The following is a 22091-nucleotide window of genomic DNA, read 5'->3' as shown; positions in this document are numbered from 1 at the left end:
TCCTTCAAGATGTAGACATAAGTGATTGCATTAGGAGAGTAGCCCCCACTTTGCAATTGACTCTAGTAAGCATGCAAAGAAAGTTGTTGAAGAGCTTACCCTTGTTGGGCATATCCTAGGCAAGAAGCTCATCAAGAAATTTTTGTGCTTTTTAGAGGATGTCATACTTGATATACACGTAGACACATAGTATTGACTAATCCCAATAGTGGGTGTAGAACTAGGTACAAGAATATGCCCCCACACCACGCGTTCACACACACACAACGAGCATACATCAACACAAAGATCTGTGTGCTGAGTTTCCGTCATAGCTGTAAAGATGCAGGGCACGCTTGGGCATTATGAAACCTGGCACTAAAAGTAGCATTCAATAGAAAGAATTAAAACAATAATAAGGTAGACGATAGGGCATATGCACCACTTCAGAAAGAAAGAATTAACACACTATTAACTCATTGTAACTCGGACGAAAACATCACAATGTGAAGTCTACATATCCGGTACATGAATAAAAGATATACCTAGATGAATCCAAGAAAAGCTCAGATTCACATTTCAAGGAAAGTGCAAGGTATAGACTCATGGTAGTCAATAATGTTCATGTCCATTCGAAATTACAACCGGGATTTTTCATTTGCAACCGGGAAATAACTCATACACAGTAGGCACTATTTGTCTTGTGCTGGAGCTCAGGACACACAGGTAGTAAAGAAGTGCTTTGGCATGCCAAATGTAGATAGACGGGGAAATTCAGAAAACATTATCACTATCATCATCGTCGCCTTCTTGGTCCAAGCTAGGAGTGCCACTCGAAACAAAGTCCATTGCCTGCACCATTGTAAGCAAATAAGCAGAAAATAGCAGTGATATTGCGTGCTCAATTGACATACCACATACCTATGCCAAAAAGATGCACACAGGCATACTCTATTTATGAACTGCACGAATTAGAGCATTTGCATACATAAATCTACAAGAGCTTGTTCAATAGCAAAATGGGCAGAGTAAAAGGCTTACACCATCTGCTTTTATAGTGCTTAGTGCTTGTAAACTGCCCAAAGTTTGCGGCGCCAGATAACCTTTGTCAAATTCTGCAGTTCGATGCTCATAATCGCCTAATTCAGAAGCCTGCTCGTTCTCATTTGAAAAAGAAACCATTTCTGCACCCTGAAGAAACTTCAGCTCCTGCATATAATTTGGCTGCCTCATATGAGCTGGAAAAAAATAAGTCCCCTTCTTAATCTACCTCGTCTCATCAATTACTGCAAACCTCTTCATGAAAACGGCGCTGAAGAGATCTCATTCTATGCTGAACCTCCTCATGCTTCTGCTGCTCCATGGCATGGAAGCCTTCAAGCTGAGCTTCTAGCCACTGCAAGTTTCTAAAGCGTTCAACGTATAAAGAGAAAAGGCCCTGCAGCTCCTTCTGCAAAACTTCATATTCATCCATGTATGCAGGCCTAGGGTGTCGACAAACAGAAAACAGCCATCTCAATTCACAAAAAGATCATGTCTTTATATCAAAAATGTGCAGGCAGACCCTATGCAGCTTCATGAGATGAGACTAGGATGATATATCTGTTTCAGGAAGATTGCAAGTGGCAATGTCATTAATGTCCTTAACGTCAGGTTTGGTTCTTTCATCTAAATTGCAAAACATTAATACAAACCCACTGCTCATTTTTCCCTCTCCAACCTGACATTCATGAACATGGCAAGCCTCTCTTCATCTCTCTTTAACTCCAGCTTACGCTTTTGAAGCGAAGATTGTGAACTTTTTTCATCGGATTGTGATTGTATAAGCTCCTTCTCAATAGTATAAATCTTTTCGAGCATCAAAGAAATGCCCTCTTTTAAAGAATTCTCAACTTCATCCAGGTCTGTGTCTTTAGCTGCCACAATAGCTCTTTCCCCCTGAACAAGGGCCAAAGATGTTCAAAAAATTCTCCAAAAGCACCTACCAATGGGACCCTATAGACCATGAAAGGAAGAACATGGCATGCATATTTCAAACGGAGAGAGTACTTAGTTTCACTTTGGGACAAGCTCAATTTGATCAATCACCATCAGCAGTAACAAGCAAAAGTGTTACTTATTATTGTATAAAAGACAACTCTCTCTCTCTCTCTCTCTCTCTCTCTCTCTCTCTCTCTCTCTCTCTCTCTAGCTGCCCCCCCACTAGTGGTTGAGGCGCTCACCAGATCTGTCTCCTTCATACACCGCATGTGGGAACTTCCCAGAGACAGATATGCCCGCCTTGCACTTGAGTCCTCTCGGCAATTAGCCATGCAGGGAGATACAGCATGCTGGTAAGGGGAGATGACATCATGGTTTCAGGAACATGGGTTCAGCATAGACAGATTGCCTCCCTTCCAGTACTCACTAGATGCACCCTCTCTGACTCTTACACAGTCCGAGATCACCGGGCTCATCCGCCAGGACCTGACTTAGCTAGACACCAGGAGGGCATGGATACAGCCAGCACAGGAGCTGGGCACGAAGATGGCTTTCTACAGAGAGCATCTTCTCCAGCTTACCAAGGACGGTTTTGTGACGAGGCCCAGGTACATACATGGACACCCACTTGTCTCATGGGGTACGATGTGCTATTGGCCAGATACGCACATCTTCACACCAGCTGCGGATCGAGACTGGGAGATACAGCGGAGTGCCAGCAGAGGCCAGGACATGCCCCCTATGTGACATAGAGCCTGAGACAGAGTTGCACTACACATGCCACTGCCCCGTCTACTACGAGATACGAGGCCACTTCCACTGGTTGTTCAGAGAGGGCTTTGGACCACTCTCCAGAGTCATGCGGTACGAGGATTAGAGATGCTTGGGTTTGTTTTTGCTCGAGCTGCGCAGACACAGAGAGAGCCTGATGAGAGGAGAGGCTAGCCAGTCTCAGAGACAGATCACAGACTTCTTTAGATATTGGGTTGGACACCCGGAGGAGTTACTACCACAGCAGAGCTCGTCGCCTCACGCCAAAGGCACACTGATCAATCAGGCGACCGAGCTGGGGAGATCCAGACGCCCGCGACTACGGAGGACTACACAGCACCGACGGAGGCTGCATCAGAGGATTCGGATCACTTTGGCCCGACATGCACGACGCCCGGTCAGACTACTGACCATGGAGGAGATTGACGAGATCCGCCAGCGACCAATGCTGGATCTCTTGTGATTTTAGCTATCCCAGCTAGCTGATTAGTTCACGCCTTGCAGTTTAGGATTCCATAGTAGTCATTTAATCATTTAGTCATTTTGTCACATTGTCATATAATTTCATTTCATTTTGTTACTCGGACTTTGTATCAAATCTACCACATTGTAACTTTCAGGTCTCATAGGTCACTTTGGCCTTTTGAAGACGTTAATATAAAATTTCATTTCATAACATTTCTCTCTCTCTCACACACGCTGCCTCCTACCTCTCTCACGCGCTGCTCCTACTGCCACCAACGCTGCTGCTCCTCGCGCTGCTGTTCACCTGCTGCGCCACCCCCAACACCCTCTCGCCCAGCCAGCCCCGCACGCACACAAACCCCCCCGCCCCCCCAAGCAGAAATTCAGAATTACAGGGAAAACAAGAAATTCCAAAAAAATTCAGATTGGAGAATTTTGAAAGAAATTGCAAGGACCTACAGATTTACAAAAGGCAGAAATTGCAAGGATGTTTTTAGCAGAAATTGCAAGGACCTGCAGATTTACAAATACAGAACAGCTTTGACAAAAATTAGCAGAAAATCAGAAAATCAAATATCAAGAATGTATGATTGATATGAGGAAAACATATGTATGCATTATGCAGGACATGGATGTATGTGCGATGTGGACATAGTGGGTTGGCCTTGCAGAAGTGCAGATTGTGTTTTTCATGGAGGTCATTAACGCTTCGCCAGTGTGTAAGCCCCATGGGACCGAAGGCAACTTTTGTGCTTACAAACAAGCGGATAACACAAATGGAAAGGGAGATGAAAGACTAGAAAACAGATACGGAGGGATGGTGGAAAGAGAAGGCAAACCTTCTTCAAATGTTTCTCAACGAAGGCGCGCAATGGAAGAAAGAGAAAGAGGACCTGCACGCAAAGCTACAAGAACTTAAGGCGGACTCCAAAGCACTAAGAGAAGAGGTCTCAGTCCTCAAGCGAGAGCTTGTTGATAGAGCAAGCAATGGACTAGAGGAAGGGGAATTCCAGCCTTCGGTGATAGAGGAAATCAAGGTCATCAAGAAGCAGGTACGGATGATCAAAGAGGAGGAGAAACAAAAGGTGGTAAAGACGTCTTCATGGATGGATGTGATCACAAAACGCAAAAGAAGGCAGACGAGGCCGAGAAATGGATAGAAGTCGCTAAGAAAGGGAAAGGGAAAGAAACCACATTTGTCCCCACTCCTATAATCATCAACATGACTCTAGAAGAAGAGCAACGAAGGAAAACTAGAGCCAGGGCCACCTTTTACTGTCTTTACAGACCATCAGAGTTTACGCTACTTCTTGTCACAGAAGCAGCTATCGCAAAAGCAGATGCGGTGAGTGCACATCTTGTCACAGTTTCGCTTCCAGATTGTCCATGTTCAGGGACAGAAGAATTTGGTGGCAGATGCTTTGTCTCGGAAGCCGTTGGTTCTGGCTATTTCCGCGATTCACCGTAGGAGATTCGAGGATATGGTCGATTAGTATGCCACGGATACAGATTTTGCAGACGTTTTCACACGGATACGGATGGGGAGACAATAGCGAGATACTCCATTCGAGATGGCTACTTGATGAGGAAAACCATGTTGTGCGTTACACAGCCGTTGAGGGAAAAGGTTATGACCGAATGCCACTGTCCGCCTTTTACGGGTCACCGCGGCATTGCTACCACCTTGAAAGGGGTAGAGAGATACTTCTTTTTGGCCGAGACTCAAGAAGGATGTGGACAAGTTTGTGCGCAGTTGCTTGGTATGCCAAAAGGTCAAGTTTGACAGGCATAAAGCACAAGAATTGTTACAGCCTTTGCCCATACCCACCCGCCCATGGGAAAGTATTGCAATGGATTTCATTTTTTATCTCCCGAGAACACAAAGTGGTCACGATGGTATCTGGATTGTTATTGACAGATTTAGCAAGCAAGCTCATTTTATTCCAGGGAGGGGAGTTACTCCGCTCCTTTGTCAACAGATGCCTTGATTTTTGAATACTAGAGTCATTGATGTCTCTTTGAGCTTCAGGGATACTGAGAGCTGACAATATTCTGCTGTATGACTATGAAATGGAATTCCAGAATATAAAACTGATTTGTTCTTGACTTGGTTTTAAGTGCAAGAATTGATAGACGAAATGACTGCAGCATTTTGGTCTAAATGATCTCGAATAGACATGGTTGCAATAGGGGTTAGTCAGTCGGGCATCTATGAGGTCCTGAGTGGATCTAGATGCGATTGCTAACAGCATTGTCGATAAATCATGGTCTAAGATCCGAATGAATGTTGAATGTGATTCGTCATGTGATGTCCTGTGATGTCTAGTGATATCCCGTGATGTCGTGTGATGTGATTGTCAATTGGTACATGTGCTAGATGTGTGTTCCTAGTGCGTAGGTACTGACAGTCAGTGTCTACTAAGACAATTTATGGCCTCTGTCTATTTTGCATGCGTAATCGAGGGCAATTACAATTCTTTCAAGAGGGGGGTATGTCACAAACTGGTGACGTGGTTGTTGGCTACTGCCCACTAGACCCACACACACACCCCGGAATGCTGATGTGGCACGGAATACCGCTGAAATGCTGACGTGGCTGGCTACCGGATTCTGGGACGCAATTTACGGGTTGGCTGACACGTGGCAGCTGTACGGACTTTTGCTTTTTGAGGCAACAGGAAAAAGCAGCGCAACTTTTGGGCATTGCTTTTCCTACGCAAGAGGAGAGAGAGAGAACCTGTTTGCTTTATTTTTATGCAAGAGGTTCACAGAGAGAGGGAAGCCTCTCCTGCTTTATTTTTCAAAGCTTTTGATTTTCAGCTTTTGGGACAGCTTTTGAAGCTTCTGAGACTCTGCTTTTAGCATCCCTTTGTAATCTTTAAATATGCGGGCAGGGCCTGATAACTGAGAGCATCTGGACGCAGAGTTGAGTGTGAGGGTCTGCCTGCACTCTTGTAGTACTTTGAACACAGATTAATACAAAAAGAAATACCGAAAGGAACGCCAATCTTTGGGGCCAACATCTCTAGGCACGGAACTCCGCCGGGCCAGTGTCGAATCAATTGTGAACTGTGAACTGTTTTGAAGTGATCTTTTGTGGTGTCGCGGTAGATTCTCGACTTGGAGTGTCCAAGTCTGTACACAGGAGTCTTCTACACTGCCTGGAACTTGCAGATCTACACCTTGGATAGGTATCTACACCCAATCGGCACCATTTTTGATACATATTACTTGCTGTTTTTTTCTCTGTTTTCAGCCCCTTGATGGCTGAAAAGTGCGAGAACCCCCTCCTCTGACACTCTGCCACGCTCCCACACCGTCCGGTGGCATACAGGCACGCTGAAAATCTCTATTACAGCAGCGTTTTCAGCATCCTTTGCAGCATTTTTTGGGCGGACAACACGCTGAATTTTTACCTCTTGTGCAGTTGAATCATCCCTTGCTCATTAGGACACCATCCGGTGATTGTCCGTGCGGTTATCTTGGACTGCTACAGCCTTGGGAACGGTACCTTCATCGACGACTTGCGATCTTATCAATCTACCTTTGGGACTTCTCTATGAGCCAACGACATGTCGACTCTGGAACAGAAGGGACAACAACAACAGTCCCAGAAGGAGGCCACTACGTCTTCTGTGACTATGGCCACTTCCACTTCTGCGACTACGTCGGTATCTGCCAATGCTACACCCGCACCCAGTTTGCTAAGGAGAAGGAGTTGGATTTACACAATTATTCTATGTGGAGGACACGATTCCACACAATTATTGCCTACCATCAACTCTGGGAATGGATGAATGATCTCACCCATTCAGCTATTGAGCCCTTCCTTCCCACTGCCACTCAAGCCCAGATCGACGAGTGGGTGGATCGGGACATACGGGTCTTCACCTTTCTTATGATGAACCTCTCGGACTGCATCACGAAGGACGTTTCCAAAGAGGAGCATGGACATCCATTGTGGAGACGGATTCTTGACCAATTTGAGGAGACCTCGTTCGCCAGACAGATCACACTTGAACGAGAGTTGTACAACCTCCAGTTCAAGGATTTCAACTCACTTGATGGGTTGACCTGCCGCATGCGGAAACTTTGGGACCACCTTTTCTCTTTCGGAGGTGACATCACCTCGACGCGCATGGCTGGGCTCTTACTATTAAAGCTTCCCCCACGCTTTGATCCCTATTTTCAGAGTTTACTCACATCTAGACATACCTCTTTTCCCAAGTGGGAAAAGAGATTCTCCCTTCCCTTAGACTAATTGAGGGGCACTCCGCATTCCAAGCCGGAGATGCTGTCGATGCAGAGCTTTGATAGCTCAAGGAGGTAGCAAGAAAGGTAAAGAAGAAGAAGGACATCGAATGTTACCATTGCCACAAGAAAGGGCATAGAGAATCAGAATGCAGAAAGAAGAAGCGAGACGAGGCCAACAGGGAGAAAAAGATAGCCTCGATTGCACTTCTAGCCTCTCACGAGACGGCGGGGATTTCTTTTGTCGAAATGACGGACCACGCTCTTACTACATCGCAGTCAGGTACTTGGGTTGTTGACAGTGGAGCCACCACTCACACGACTCCCCAAGAGTCATGGTTTAGTTCTCTCAGGGAAACTCACGACAGACCGTCACTATGGGTGACAACCATGAGATTCTAGTGTCTGGCACAGGCCAGATTACCCTCTTTTGTTCTACCTCAGACCCGAAGTTCAGTTCAGTGGAGGCACTTTACGTTCCGGACATGGCCTTCAACCTCCTCTCTATGTCGAGCTTGGACTCCACTTTGAGAGTGGCATAGTCAGGTACTTGGGTTGTTGACAGTGGAGCCACCACTCACACGACTCCCCAAGAGTCATGGTTTAGTTCTCTCAGGGAAACTCACGACAGACCGTCACTATGGGTGACAGCCATGAGATTCTAGTGTCTGGCACAGGCCAGTTTACCCTCTTTTGTTCTACCTCAGACCCAAAGTTCAGTTCAGTGGAGGCACTTTACGTTCCGGACATGGCCTTCAACCTCCTCTCTATGTCGAGTTTGGACTCCACTTTGAGAGTGGCACAGTCACCATTTCTGATTCTACGACAGGTACTATCCTTGCACGCGGTGAGCGCGATGGTTCCCTATACCACCTCTGCTCTTCTGTCTAGGACCACGGAGTCTTCTTCTCGATGGCATGCACGATTTGGACATCTATGTTATCAGCAGCTTCAGCAGGCTGCTAGGACCTCTATGGTGGAGGGTTTACCAACGATACGCTCCTCATCAAGCGTATGCAAGGCTTGCCAGATGGGCAAGCCAGATTACCCTCTTTTGTTCTACCTCAGACCCGAAGTTCAGTTCAATGGAGGCACTTTACGTTCCGGACATGGCCTTTAACCTCCTCTCTGTGTCGAGTTTGGACTCCACTTTGAGAGTGGCACAGTCACCATTTCTGATTCTACGACAAGTACTATCCTTGCACGCGGTGAGCGCGATGGTTCCCTATACCACCTCTGCTCTTCTGTCTAGGACCACGGAGTCTTCTTCTCGATGGCATGCACGATTTGGACATCTATGTTATCAGCAGCTTCAGCAGGCTGCTAGGACCTCTATGGTGGAGGGTTTACCAACGATACGCTCCTCATCAAGCGTATGCGAGGCTTGCCAGATGGGCAAGCAACACAGAGTTTCCTTTTGGAAGCAGGCATCCAACAAAGCTTCGGCACCACTTACACTGGTTCACATTGATCTATGTGGCCCGATGAGCACTACTTCATTTTTGGCTCACAGTTTTTGCTTGTGCTTGTGGATGATTTCAGCAGGTACACTTGGGCTTCGTTCCTAAAGCTCAAGTCGGAGGCTTTCAATTTCGTTCGAAATTGGAAGACGATGGTTGAAAAGGAGAAGGACATGCACGTCAAATGTATTCGCTCAGACAGAGGGGGTGAGTTCACCTCGAAGGACTTTGCACAGTGGTGCAAGTCAGAGGGCATCCAGCGCCAGCTGACTACTCCTTACACTCCTTCCCAGAAGGGAGTTGTTGAGCGGAAGAATCGGACTATCATGGAGATGGCTCGTGCGATGCTTGCGCATGCTTCTTTGCCCCGGGTTTACTGGGCAGAGGCGTGCAACACAGCGGTTTACATCCAGAACCGTTCTCCTACCCATGCTTTGCAAGACATGACTTCTTATTAGGCTTACTACGGGCACAAGCCCTCGGTCTCACACTTTCGAGTTCTTGGGTGTCCGGCCTTTGTCCATGTGCCAAAGGAGAAGCGCCAGAAGTTAGACTTCAAGGCGAAGAAGCTCATCTTCCTGGGTTATTCACTAGAGTCTGACGTATACCGGCTTTATGATCCTGACACCAAGACCACCACAGTTAGCCGTGATGTGACTTTCATGGAGCTCTTCAACACACCTGTAGAGGGGGTAGCATCCAAGCCTATACCTTCCCTACCTCCTCCTCGTCCACCTCCTACACCTGATCCTATCCATGTTACTGTTTCTGTTCCCTCTACACCGCAGCCAGTTACTTCACCCGATCATGCCATGTCAAATTCCGATTCTAATGTGGATGATGGTTCTCCTTCGATGGAGGCGGTCCTACCTCGCAAGGAGAAGTTAGTTCCTGGTTGGCTCTATTCTACGCTTTCTTCCACTAGAGCCACGAAGTTACCAGACTCGCAACCCTGGACGGCCTCGACATTCTGCACGCCTCAAGGACAGGCAAGTTTATGATGGCGCAAAGTTCGTGAACTTTGCACTCACGTCTCAGATTCAGGCTTCACCAGTTGAGCCTTCCTCGGTGGAGGTGGTTTCTACAAAATGGATTTTCAAGACAAAGTACAAGGCCAATGGTTCCCCCGACAAACACAAGCGAGACTTGTTGCTAGGAGTTTCACACAACGACCAGGCGTGGACTTTGACGAGACCTTTGCTCCCACCGCTCGCATGACTACCATACGCACAGTGTTTGCTCTCGCAGCCAACTTTGGTTGGTCTATCTTCCAAATGGATGTCAAAAGTGCATTTCTGAATGGAGATTTGGATAAAGAAGTTTATGTGGAGCAACCTCTTGTGTTTCGTATACCAGGCAAGGAGGATTGGGTCTATCAATTGTGGAAAGCATTGTATGGACTGAAGCACGCTGGACGACAGTGGTACCTCAGACTTGACCAGTTTCTCGTGAAGCTAGGGTTACGGCATACCTCATCAGATTCCAACTGTTATGTTGTCTCTGATGACTCTTTCTTTGGTTGCGATCGTGATTGTCTATGTGGACGATCTCATTTTCACAAGCTCTTGGACCAACGGGATCAAATTGATCATGAAAGCTACGGAGACGCGTTTCGAGATGACTGATCTTGGGTTTCTTCACTATTTTCTTGGATTCCAGATTTTTCAGACACCAGACGGCATCTTCTTTTCTCAGTGGAAGTATGCGAATGCTATCCTGGCGAGATTCCAGATGAAAGGCTGCAAACCGATTCGCACTCCTCTTGAAACCGGAGAGAACGTATCACTTCATAATCCTTCCCCACAGATTGACTTGGAGCAGTACAGTAATGTTGTTGGCTGCCTCGCATGGCTAACTTATTCCCGACCAAACATCTGTAACACAGTTTCTGTCCTCAGTTCCTTCAACACCCGACCTCGTCAACGACATTGGCAGTGTGCCCCGCATACTTTGCGGTACATCAAAGGCACCTTGGACCATGGTGTGTTCTTGGTCGCTCCAAGGGTTGCACCTTACTTGGTTCGTGCAATTCAGACTCGGCAAGAAACCCAGATACTCGGCACTCTACTCCAGGAGTAGTTTTTACACTCGGCTCGAGACCCATTTCATGAAGCAGTAAGCGGCAACCCACTGTTGCGCTATCTTCTACAGAGGCGGAGTACAGAGCAGCTTGCTATGCTGCTTGTGAGGCCATATGGCTACGGAGATTACTGGGAGAGTTGTATTTTCCCCAGACTGCTACGACTCGTCTTTTGTGCAACAATCAGAGTTGCATTGCTATTGCCAAGAACCCTATCTTTCACGCTCGGACTAAGCACATTGAGGTGCAGTACCACTATGTTCGAAGAGCAGGTTTTGGCTGGATATCTTCATTTGGAGTATGTTCCTACAGCGGCCAATACAACACTTTGGCTTCTCACCTTCTACTCCTCTGTGTTGTCTCAGCATCCAGTGCTGAGAGGGGTGTTACTCGCCATTTTGTACGGCCAGGGATTGTCCTTGGGTTGCCACCCATCGCACATCATGTAGATTGCATGGGCAAACACTTTTAGCACGTGTCCAGCCGGTCATTTTTTGAGCCTGGCTGGGTGCACACATTTTTAGCCATTTTTGGGCTTTTATGTTTTTGCACCAGTTACACATTTTTGCCCTACATCAAACTAAGATTCTATAAATAGAATGCTTAGGGTCTTGTAGTCATTCAGATTGAGATTGTGTATAGAGAGCATCATTTGCATAGCACTTGTGTTTTCTCTCTCTCTCCCTCCAGCGTTTTGGAGCCTGTTACTCCCATTTTGGGGAAACTTCATTTGCATATTTAGAGTTATGTAGATGCGGAAGAATTTCATATTATGCCACTTGAGGGTTGTGATGTGTTGTTGGGTATAAGTATCCCATGGTGTTACACATTGCATGCTATGGTGGATACTTACAACAAAAAGATTACCCTTCTACATAGAGGAAAGACTCATGTCCTTGATGTAAAGCTTAAAGGCGATTCTGTTCCAGTTGATTCCGCTTCCGGTATTTCATATGTAATAAAGAATCATCTTTCTGATACTTGATCTTTGCAAAAGAAGTACCTGAAGTTGTATCTAATTTGTCCTTAGAAAACGATAGGTCAACTTTTTTGAGTGGTTTTAGTGATTGCTTTTCGGACTCTTTGCCGGGGGAGTTGCCTCTTGAGAGACCTAAGGATCATACCATAGATCTTGTGCCAGGTTCTAGTCCACCGAATAGACCACCATACAGGGTTAGTGCAACCCAGCAGAAATAGATTATGAGTCGGGTCAACGAGCTTTTAGAGAAGGGGCTGATTCAGCCCAGTTCATCCTCTTTTTGTTCCCCTGTACTCCTAGTGCATAAGAAAGATGGTTCATGGTGCATGTGCATTGACTATCGCGCTTTGAATAAGAATACCATCAAGAACAGATTCCCCATACCGAGGATAATGACATCCTTGATTAGCTTGAGGGAGCGTCACTGTTTACCAGGATAGACCTAAAGAGTGGGTACCACTAGATACACATTAGGCCAGAAGGTGTCCACAAGATTGCGTTCAAGACAACATTTGGTCTCTAAGAGTTTCTTGTCATGCCATTCGGTCTCACAAATGAACCTGCCACGTTCAATAGAATGATGGACAGAATATTTAGACCAAGTCTCACTTATAAAGGCTCTAGGCCCAAAAGCAACTGAATACGAAAAGCTTGTGCCTAAAATCATGCTTTGCTTAAAAAAACAAACGCTCTCAATCTACCGAAACCCATGCCATATCAACAGTCCGTACTGCCTGCACATCGACGTTGTATGACTGCCACATCACCAACGTAATACCTACGACATAAGCTCTCTCTCTCTCTCTCTCTCTCTCTCTCTCTCTCTCTCTCTCTCTCTCTCTCTCTCTCTCTCTCTCTCTCTCTCTCTCTCTCTCTCTCTCTCTCTGCGCAACACAAAAGAAAGTAGAGAAGGCCGAAAAATGGATTGAGGTTGCCAAGAAAGGGAAAAGAAAGGAAGCTCCTTGTACACCCACTCTTATTAACATAACCCTCAAAGAGGAACAAAGGAGGAGGATGCGGGCTCTACATGTGAGGGTAACCAGCCTCAAGGACATAAACAATGTGGAAAAAGAGGTCACAAGCCTCACATCCATGATGGGGGTGGACAAGCCTTCATACACAAAGGCATGGAGAGTGTGCAAGAACAGTGATGGCCCGAGAGAATCTTCAAAAGGGAGAGCTCTCCTTGGAAGAGAAGAGGGAATTCTTGAGAAAGAGGCCTACTTTGAAGAAGACAGGTATTTTCCTTCGTGATAATCTCACACTCTCACAGCTTGCGCATATGAGAAAGGTAATGCCAGAGATTATGGCGGCAAGGGAGAAGGGAAAGATGGCTTTTTACAACGATGGTTGGGTGGTGATTGTAGAGCGGCGCTCTACATGACTGTGTGAGAACTATGGGACCACACTGAAGATAGCTACTTGGAATTGTAATGGATCTATGAGTTTGGACGTTGGTGCCTTTGAGGACATTTTCAGAGACAGGGACATTGTTTTCTTCTCAAAGACTCATCAGGCCCCTGGACAGCTTATGCCACATGTGGTGGGATACAAATGGGAGACAGCCCACAATCACGAGATCTGAGCATGGGAGTAGAGGTTCAGGAGGAGTAACGGTGCTATTTAGGGAGTAGTTACAGCCACTACTACATATTGTACGAAGAGATGATCATGCTAGATACATGTGGGTGAGCTGAGAGCTGACACAAACGGATTTCTATACATTGCCATATGTTACTCCCCCTCCCCAGTACGTCAGTATATGCTACATCCAGAGGACAGTCGCCTTTCTCTATACTAGATGATGATATATGGGAGTTTTCTAGGTCCTAGGGGACTTCAATGCCCGAATGAGCAACTCTCAGACAGTCTTCTACGACACTTCAGATGAGATGCTTAGAGAGCTGGATGTGGGTGAGTTGGGGCTTGACAGATGCTCACATGACAAAGAGCAGACAGAGTATGGGAGACACCTCACGGAGATGACGACTACACATGGGTTAGCCATACTTAATGGCTTATAGTGATTTCTTGGAGCAGCCGGTTTCACATGCTTTCCACACAGACACGAGGCCAGTACAGTGGACTATGTTATGGCACAGCCGAGCTTTATTCCTTGTATTCAGGATTTCATAGTGGGAGCCAGACCAGTGGGCGTAGTAGTGGATCATGCTCTTTTGACATTGTCTGTTTCAATTCAGTATAGTACAACCCAGACATCAGGAGGCAGGTCACATACCCGTTATACATTTACACCAGAGACTGACTCAATTTATAGAGAGGAGATCGATAGCCGTCTATGCACAGCTGGTCCTGGCCTCTCAGTGGAGGAGTGCACCACTTTACTGACTGAGACATTGCATGGTGCAACATCAAAGACATACCCACACACTCAGTCGGGTCGGAGGCGACATTCTGGGAGCATGCCCCAGAATAGTTGGTATGATGAGGAGTGCAGAGAGATGAGAGCCCAGCTTCAGAGGGATCTTCTTTTAGGAATCATCACTTACACACAATCTAGTATTGCTTCTCGGCGCCTTGTGCGACGGAAGGAACGAGCTTACTTGGCCCAGATGGAGCGAGACTTGTATCAGCTGTTCTTCAGTAGAGACTCAGGAGAGGCATGGCGATTCTTTCATGAGCACTTCCCCTTCCCCAGTGATTACTTCTCCTAATGTGTGGGGCCAGTATGCCCCATTGCTATAAACGGTTCTTGGACAGGACCCCCTTCCAAAACCTACAGAGCCATGCCCACCTACCAGCACTTTCTTTACCACTGAGATGGTAAAGAGAGCCATTGACAAGATGAGGACCAGCAGGGCATATGATCATGATGGTCTAGTAGCACAGCACTTTATACATGCTAGAAATATGTTGGTAGAGGTTCTTGCAATGTTGTTTAATCATGGCATGTGCGAGGGGTTATCTGAGACTTGGAGGTTGTCTACTATTGTGCCTATCTTCAAAGCAGGCGATCCTCTAGAGCCTTGGAATTACCGCACTATTATGGTTGGGCACACATTGGCACAGTTGTATGCATCCATTCTTGAGCAACAGTTGAGTAATTGGGCAAAGGGTGAGGGTGTACGAGCAAAGGGCCAGGTCGGTTTCAGGAGGGGTTTCTCCACTCTTAATCATATTATGGCACTTAGAGCCATCATTGAGGAGGGCAGGTCACATGGGAGACGGATTTATTGTGGCTTTGTGGATTTCCGCAAAGCATTTGACATGGTACCGAGAGCTCGATTGATGCGCAGACTGCAGGAGATGGGGGTGCCCATAGTGTTGATTTGGGGGATTATGGATCTATACAGATGAGTGATGGGACATGTACGCATTCCTGAGGGGATATCTGATTAAGTTCACTCCACCATTGGGGTGAAACAGGGTTGCCCATTGTCTCCTACTCTATTCGGTATGTATGTTGATGAGGTGTCTAATTACATTGACAAAAAGGGTGATAGAGGTTCCCAGCTCGCAGGGACGTGCATCCCATTGTTGCTATATGCTGATGATATTGTGTTGATCTCTGACTCACCAGAGGGTATGCAGCGATAGTTGGATGCATTACACAGTTTTGCAGAGGATAGTGGATTGCCTGTAAACCTTGGTAAAACCAAGGTTATGGTGTTTAACACCACACCACAGTGGATCAGCAGATCAGCACCAACTTTCACATATGGTCAAGAGATTGTAGACTATACAGATGCATACACTTACCTTGGGGTTGTATTCACTGGGCCGCGGTTTTCTTTGGGGAGAGCAGCAAAGACTAGACTAACTAGAGCTTTTGCAGCCTTGAGAGGCTTGGAGAGGATGTGTTCGCAGGTTCAGTTCCAAGAACCTCGAACAAAGTCATGGCTCTTTGATACTTTAGTAGCCTCAGCTATGTTGTATGGGGGGTGCAGATATGGGGACCTTCTATAGGCCAGGATCGTTGAAGACGTATGGAGAGGCCCTTGGTATCTATAGACTATGATCTCTCGACTGATCAAAGCCAAGGCCTCCGTACCGCTTAAAAATAAAGCAAAAGAACCCTCTCTCTCTCTCTCTCTCTCTCTCTCTCTCTCTCTCTCTCTCTCTCTCTCTCTCTCTCTCTCTCTCTCTCTCTCTCTCTCAAATTGCGTAGGCAAAAGCAAAAGCTGCCTGCCGTAAAATCCGCCGCAATTTACGGGATGGTAGCAGTACGGACTTTCCGGATTCTGCACCGCATTCTGCGGGGCCTCTCTGTACGGAGTCTGCCACGTCACTGCCTGCATTTCCAGGGGTTCCCCTCGAGGAGAGTGTGTATGAGTGTACCGGCTGCCACGTCACCAATTTGTGGCAGGAGCGGAAGCTAGCTCTGCTCGAATGATAGCGGGGCTCTGCTTTTAGCATCCCTTGTAAATCTATATATTAGTAGTTTGGGCTCTCACTTCTCAAAGCATCTGGACACAGGGTCTGAGAGTGAGTCCCGACTACTCGCTTGTACTTTGAGACTTTGAGTTGCAAATTAATACAAAAAGAAATAACAAGAGGGGCGCCAGTCTTTGGGGCCAATATCTCTAGGCACGGAAGTTGGAACTCCCCCTGGAAATGCAGGGTGTGTGTGTATGAGTGTACAGGCTGCCATGTCACCAATTTGTAACACCTCCTATGGAGATTGAGGCGCTTACCAGATCAATCTCCTTTGTGCACAACTTGTGGGATACTACTAGAGACAGATATGCTAGACTGGCCCTTGAGTCTTCCACACAGTTAGCTCTTAAGGGGGACACTTCATGCTGATATGCACAGATGACATCATGGTTTAAAACGCATGGCTTCACCATGGACAGGCTCCCCCCTTTCCAGTACTCTATTCAAACACCCTCGATGTCTCTTACACGGGTGGAGATTACTAGACTCGTTCGTCAAAACCTGATCCAGCTGGATACCAGGACTCAGGAGGACATGGATAGAGCCGCCACAGGAGTTGGGCACGAAGATGGCTTTCTATAGAGAGCATCTTCTCCACCTCACAGGAGATGGGTTTTCGATTCAACCCAGCTACATGGACACACATATGTCTCATGATTTGCGGTGTGCCATTGGTCGGATACGCACATCCTCACACCTCAGCTAAAGATTGAGACTGGTAAATTCAGAGGGATACCAACAGACAACAGGATATGCCACTTATGCCAGCTAGAGCCAGAGACAGAGCTACATTACATATGTCATTGCACACTGTATTATGAGATACGGGGCAGTTTCCACCGCTTATTTCGAGAGGGTTTTGGTCCTTTCTCTAGCGTCATTAGTTATGAGCATCAGAGATGTCTTGGGCTATAGCTACTTGAGTTACACAAGACATAGAGACACTTTACTGGGGAGAGATAGAGAGAGATAGTCCCAAAGACAGATCACCTTTTTTTTTCACTATATATGGGACAGACACAGGAGCAGCCATCACTGCAAAGCTCGGCCCACACTCATTCGACCACTACCGGCACTCTCATCAACCCAGCATTGGAGCTACGGAGATCCAGACGGCCACGGTTCAGGAGAGGGGCTACACAACATCGACGGAGACTACAACAGAGCATTCGAGCCATACTCTCTCGACATCCAGAGTGCAGATGAGGATGGATTCTAGTAGTAGTATCTTTGTTCTTGTTCTTTTGTACCCAGACATGGTATTAGATTCACCATTTTGTAATAGATTGGTCTCATAGGTCATTTTGGCCTTCTGAAGACGTTAATATAACATTTCATCTCTCTCTCTCTCTCTCTCTCTCTCTCTCTCTCTCTCTCTCTCTCTCTCTCTCTCTCTCTCTCTCTCTCTCTCTCTCTCTCTCTCTCTCTCTCCCCCCCCGGAAGGGGTATCTAATTCAGTTCACACTACTATTGGAGTGAAACAGGGCTGCCCATTGTCTCCTACTCTATTTGGTATGTATGTTGATGAGGTGTCTGAGTACATTGACAAAGAGGGTGACAGGAGTGCCCAACTGGCAGGGACGTGGATCCCATTGTTGCTATATGCTGATGATATTGTGCTGATATCTGACTCACCAGAAGGTATGCAACGACATTTGGATGCACTACACAGTTTTGCAGAGGATAGTGGATTGTATGTAAACCTAGGTAAAACCAAGGTTATGGTGTTTAACACCACACCGCAATGGATTAGGAGATCAGTACCTACTTTCAAATATGGTCAGGAGATTGTGGAGTATACAGATGCATACACTTACCTAGGGGTAGTCCTTACTGGGCCAAGATTTTCTTTGAGAAGAGCAGCAGAGACTAGACTAACTAGAGCTGGTGCGGCTCTGGGAGGAATGGAGAGGATGTGTTCGCAGGTTCAGTTCCAGGAACCTAGGACAAAGTTATGGCTCTTTGATACTTTGGTTGCTTCTACTATGTTATATGGGGTGCAGGTTTGGGGACATTCTATAGGCCAGGATGGCTGGAGGCGTATGGAGAAGCCCCTAGTATCTATGATCTCTCGACTGATTAGAGCCAAGGCTTCCGTACCGCATGATATCATTCGAGCGGAATTAGCTGCCCCCACTATGGAGATTGAGGCGCTTACCAGATCAGTCTCCTTTGTACACAGTCTGTGGGATACTACCAAAGACAGATATGCCAAGGTGGCTCTAGAGTCCTCCAGACAATTAGCTCTTAATGGGGATACATCATGCTGGTTTGCACAGATGGCATCATGGTTTCAGACACATGGTTTCACCATGGACAGGTTGCCTCCTTTTCAATACTCTCTACAGGCACCCTTGAGGTCTCTGACACAGGTAGAGATTAATAGACTTATTCGTCAGGATCTGATCCAGCTGGACACGAGGAGGACATGGATAGAGCCGTTACAGGAGTTGGGCACAAAGATGGCTTTCTATAGAGAGCATCTTCTCTACCTCACGGGGGATGGGTTTGTGATTCGACCTAGCTATATGGACACGCATCTTTCTCATGGTTTGCGTTGTGCCATTGGCCAGATACGCACGTCCTCACATCAGCTCGAGATTGAGACTGACAGATTCAGAGGGACACCAGCAGATAGCAGGATATGGAGCTTATGCCATCTAGAGCCAGAGACAGAAGTACATTACATATGTCATTGCACAGTGTACTATGAGATACGAGGCCGTTTTCATTGTCTATTCAGAGAAGGTTTTGGGCCTCTATCTAGGGTCATGAGTTATGAGGATCAGAGATGTCTTGGGCTTTATCTACTTGAGTTACACAGGCATAGAGAAACTTTACTGAGGAGAGCTGAAGAGAGACAACCCCAGAGACAGATCACGGATTTCTTTACACTAGATATTGTATACCCAGAAGAACAGACAGAGGAGCAGCCAACACTGGAGAGGTCTACCCGCACTACCGGCATTCTCATAGACCGAGCATTGGAGCTAGGGAGATCTAGACGACCCCGATGGAGAAGAGGATCTACACAGTTTCGAAGGAGGCTACAGCAAAGGATTCAAGCCATACTCTTTCGTCGTCCAGAGTGCAGATGAAGATGGATCTCTACTCCCCTCCCATATTGTCTTCACATTGTACTGCTTAGTTTAGGATCCCGCAGTATTTATATTTTGTTACCCTAGTTCAATTTATTTTGTTAATCTGACTTTGTATCAGATACACCGCATTGTAACTTTCTGGTCTCATAGGTCACTTTGGCCTTTTGAAGACGTTAATATAACATTTCATCTCTCTCTCTCTCTCTCTCTCTCTCTCTCTCTCTCTCTCTCTCTCTCTCTCTCTCTCTCTCTCTCTCTCTCTCAGCCCTTAGGAAGTAACTCGACGAAACCAAAGAGGGAGGACGCCTTGAAGATGGAGAAATTCAGCCATCAATGATGGATGAGCTGAATAGTATACGAGCACAAGTCAAAGAAGTAAAGGAGGAAGGAGAAAAGAAGACCTCATGGGTGGAGGTTCTCTCCAAAACGCAAAAGAAGATGGATGAGGCTCAAAAATGGATTGAAGTTGTCAAGAAGGGAAAGGGCAAAGAAATCCCGACTACACCTGACATCATCAACAAGACACTTGAAGAGGAACAACGAAGAAGGGTACGCGCTCTACACGTGAGAGTGACCGGCCTAAAAGATTCAAATAAGGTGGACCAAGAGGTGAAGAGCCTCATGTCCATGATGGGGGTGGAGAAGCCCTCGCACATACAAGCTTGGAGAGTGGGCAAGAAGAGTGAAGGTAATGGGGAGACTCAGAGTTCAAAAGGACGGGCTCTTATTTTGCACTTTCCCTCCATGGAAGAAAAGAAAGACTTCTTAAAGAAGAGACCAACCCTCAAGAAAACAAGTATCTTTTTAGGAGATGATCTTACGCTCTCACAGCTTGCACATATGAGAGAGGTCATGCCAGAGATTATAGCAGCAAGGGAGAAGGGAAAGTTAGCTTTCTACAGAAATGGACGAGTAGTGATTACAGAGCACCGCTCTACATGATGGTGCGAGACCTATGGGACCACTCTCAGGATGGCGGTTTGGAACTGTAATGGTTCGTATAGACTTGATGTGGGGGCCTTTGAGGATAGATTTAGAGACAGAGACGTTGTTTTCTACTTAGAGGCTCATCAGGCTCCAGGACAGTTGATGCCGCACATATCAGGATACAGATGGGAGACAGCTTGTCGGACAAGCACCAGATCTGCGCATGGGACTAGAGGATCAGGAGGTGTAGCAGTTCTTTTCAGAGAGGAGCTCCAACCACTACTGCACATAGTTCGGAGAGATGATCAGGCCAGAGACTTGTGGGTGAGGCTGAGGGCAGAGACTGGACGTTTCTTGTACATCGCCATATGCTATTTTCCTCCCAGCACTTCAGTATATGCTTCACCAAGAGGACAGTCTCCTTACTCTGTACTTGATGATGATATCTGGGAGTTCTCCAGAGATGGAGACATTATACTCCTGGGGGATTTCAATGCCCGTACAAGCAACTCACAGACGGTCTTCTATGACACCTCAGAGGAGATGCTTAGAGAGCTAGAGCCAGAGGAGATGGGACTTGAGAGATGCTCACACGACAGAGAGCATACAGAGTATGGGAGATACCTGAGGGAGATGACGACTACTCACAGAGTATGGGAGATACCTGAGGGAGATGACGACTACTCACAGTTTAGCCATACTGAATGGCTTACCGACTTTCCCACTGTCTACAGGTTTTCCTTGTTTTCCACACAGGCATGGGTCCAGCACTGTAGACTATGTTCTGACACATCCGAGCTTTATCTCACATTCAGGATTTCACAGTGGGGCCCAGGCCTGTAGGGATAGCAGTAGATCATGCACTTTTGACATTATCATTCTCCTTTGAGTACAGTACATCTCAGGCCTCACGGGGTGGTAGACATCCACGCTATACTTTTACACCAAAGACTGACTCAGTCTATGCAGAGGAGATACATAGGCTTTTATGCACATCAGAGCCAGTATACACAGTGGAGGAGATCACATCTATGCTGACAGTGACATTACATGGGGCAGCGACAGAGGCATACCCACACACTCAGCCTGGTCAGAGACGTCGTTCTGGGCACATGCCTCAGAACAGCTAGTATGATGAGGAGTGTCGACAGAGTAGAGCCCAGATACAGGGCGAGCTTACATTGGGAGTGATCACCTATAGACAGTCTCGTATTGCTACACGACGACTAGTGCGACGGAAGAAGCGAGCTTTCTTGGTCCAGATGGAGCAAGATTTATATCAGCTCTTCCTTAGTAGAGATTCAGAAGAGGCTTGGCGTCTATTCCATGAGCAGTCTCCCCCACCAGTGATTACTTCTACAGAGATATGGGGGCAGTATGCAGCATCTTTATACACTGTACCTGGACAACCACCACTACCAGATCCACCACAGCCATGTCCGGCTACGAGCACCTTCTTTACCACTGAGATGGTAAAGGAGGCCATTGACAGGATGAAGACCAGACGGGCACAGGATCATGAGGGTTTGGTAGCAGAGCACATTATACATGCTGGGGATTTGTTGGCAGAGATGCTTGCACGGTTATTCAACCGTGTCATGTGTGAGGGCTTCCCTGAGTCTTGGAGATTATCTACTATTGTACCTATCTTCAAGACAGGAGACCCCACAGTGCCGAGGAATTACCGTACTATCATGGTA

At 46.8% G+C, this 22091-nt stretch overlaps 1 protein-coding gene across 1 annotated transcript in view; it reads right to left on the bottom strand.

The window, feature by feature from the left end:
• Nucleotides 1-428: 428 nt before the first annotated feature.
• The window catches only part of LOC147459724 (uncharacterized), a 49815-nt gene continuing 28152 nt past the window's right edge, over nucleotides 429-22091 (bottom strand). Inside the window, exons 3-6 of the mRNA XM_086510948.1 lie at nucleotides 1700-1917; nucleotides 1274-1463; nucleotides 1021-1188; nucleotides 429-831 (exon numbers count right to left, since the gene is read on the bottom strand). Of these exons, the coding sequence (XP_086367074.1) occupies nucleotides 754-831; nucleotides 1021-1188; nucleotides 1274-1463; nucleotides 1700-1917 (654 nt within the window). The 3' untranslated portion in view covers nucleotides 429-753. The remainder of the gene's footprint in view (nucleotides 832-1020; nucleotides 1189-1273; nucleotides 1464-1699; nucleotides 1918-22091) is intronic.

Source organism: Adiantum capillus-veneris, chromosome 4, assembly GCF_014529385.1.
Source record: "Adiantum capillus-veneris isolate H3 chromosome 4, ASM1452938v2, whole genome shotgun sequence".
NCBI classification, from domain to species: domain Eukaryota; kingdom Viridiplantae; phylum Streptophyta; class Polypodiopsida; order Polypodiales; family Pteridaceae; genus Adiantum; species Adiantum capillus-veneris.
The sequence above is the reverse complement of the archived record's forward strand: the minus strand, read 5'-3'. Positions and strand labels throughout refer to the sequence as shown.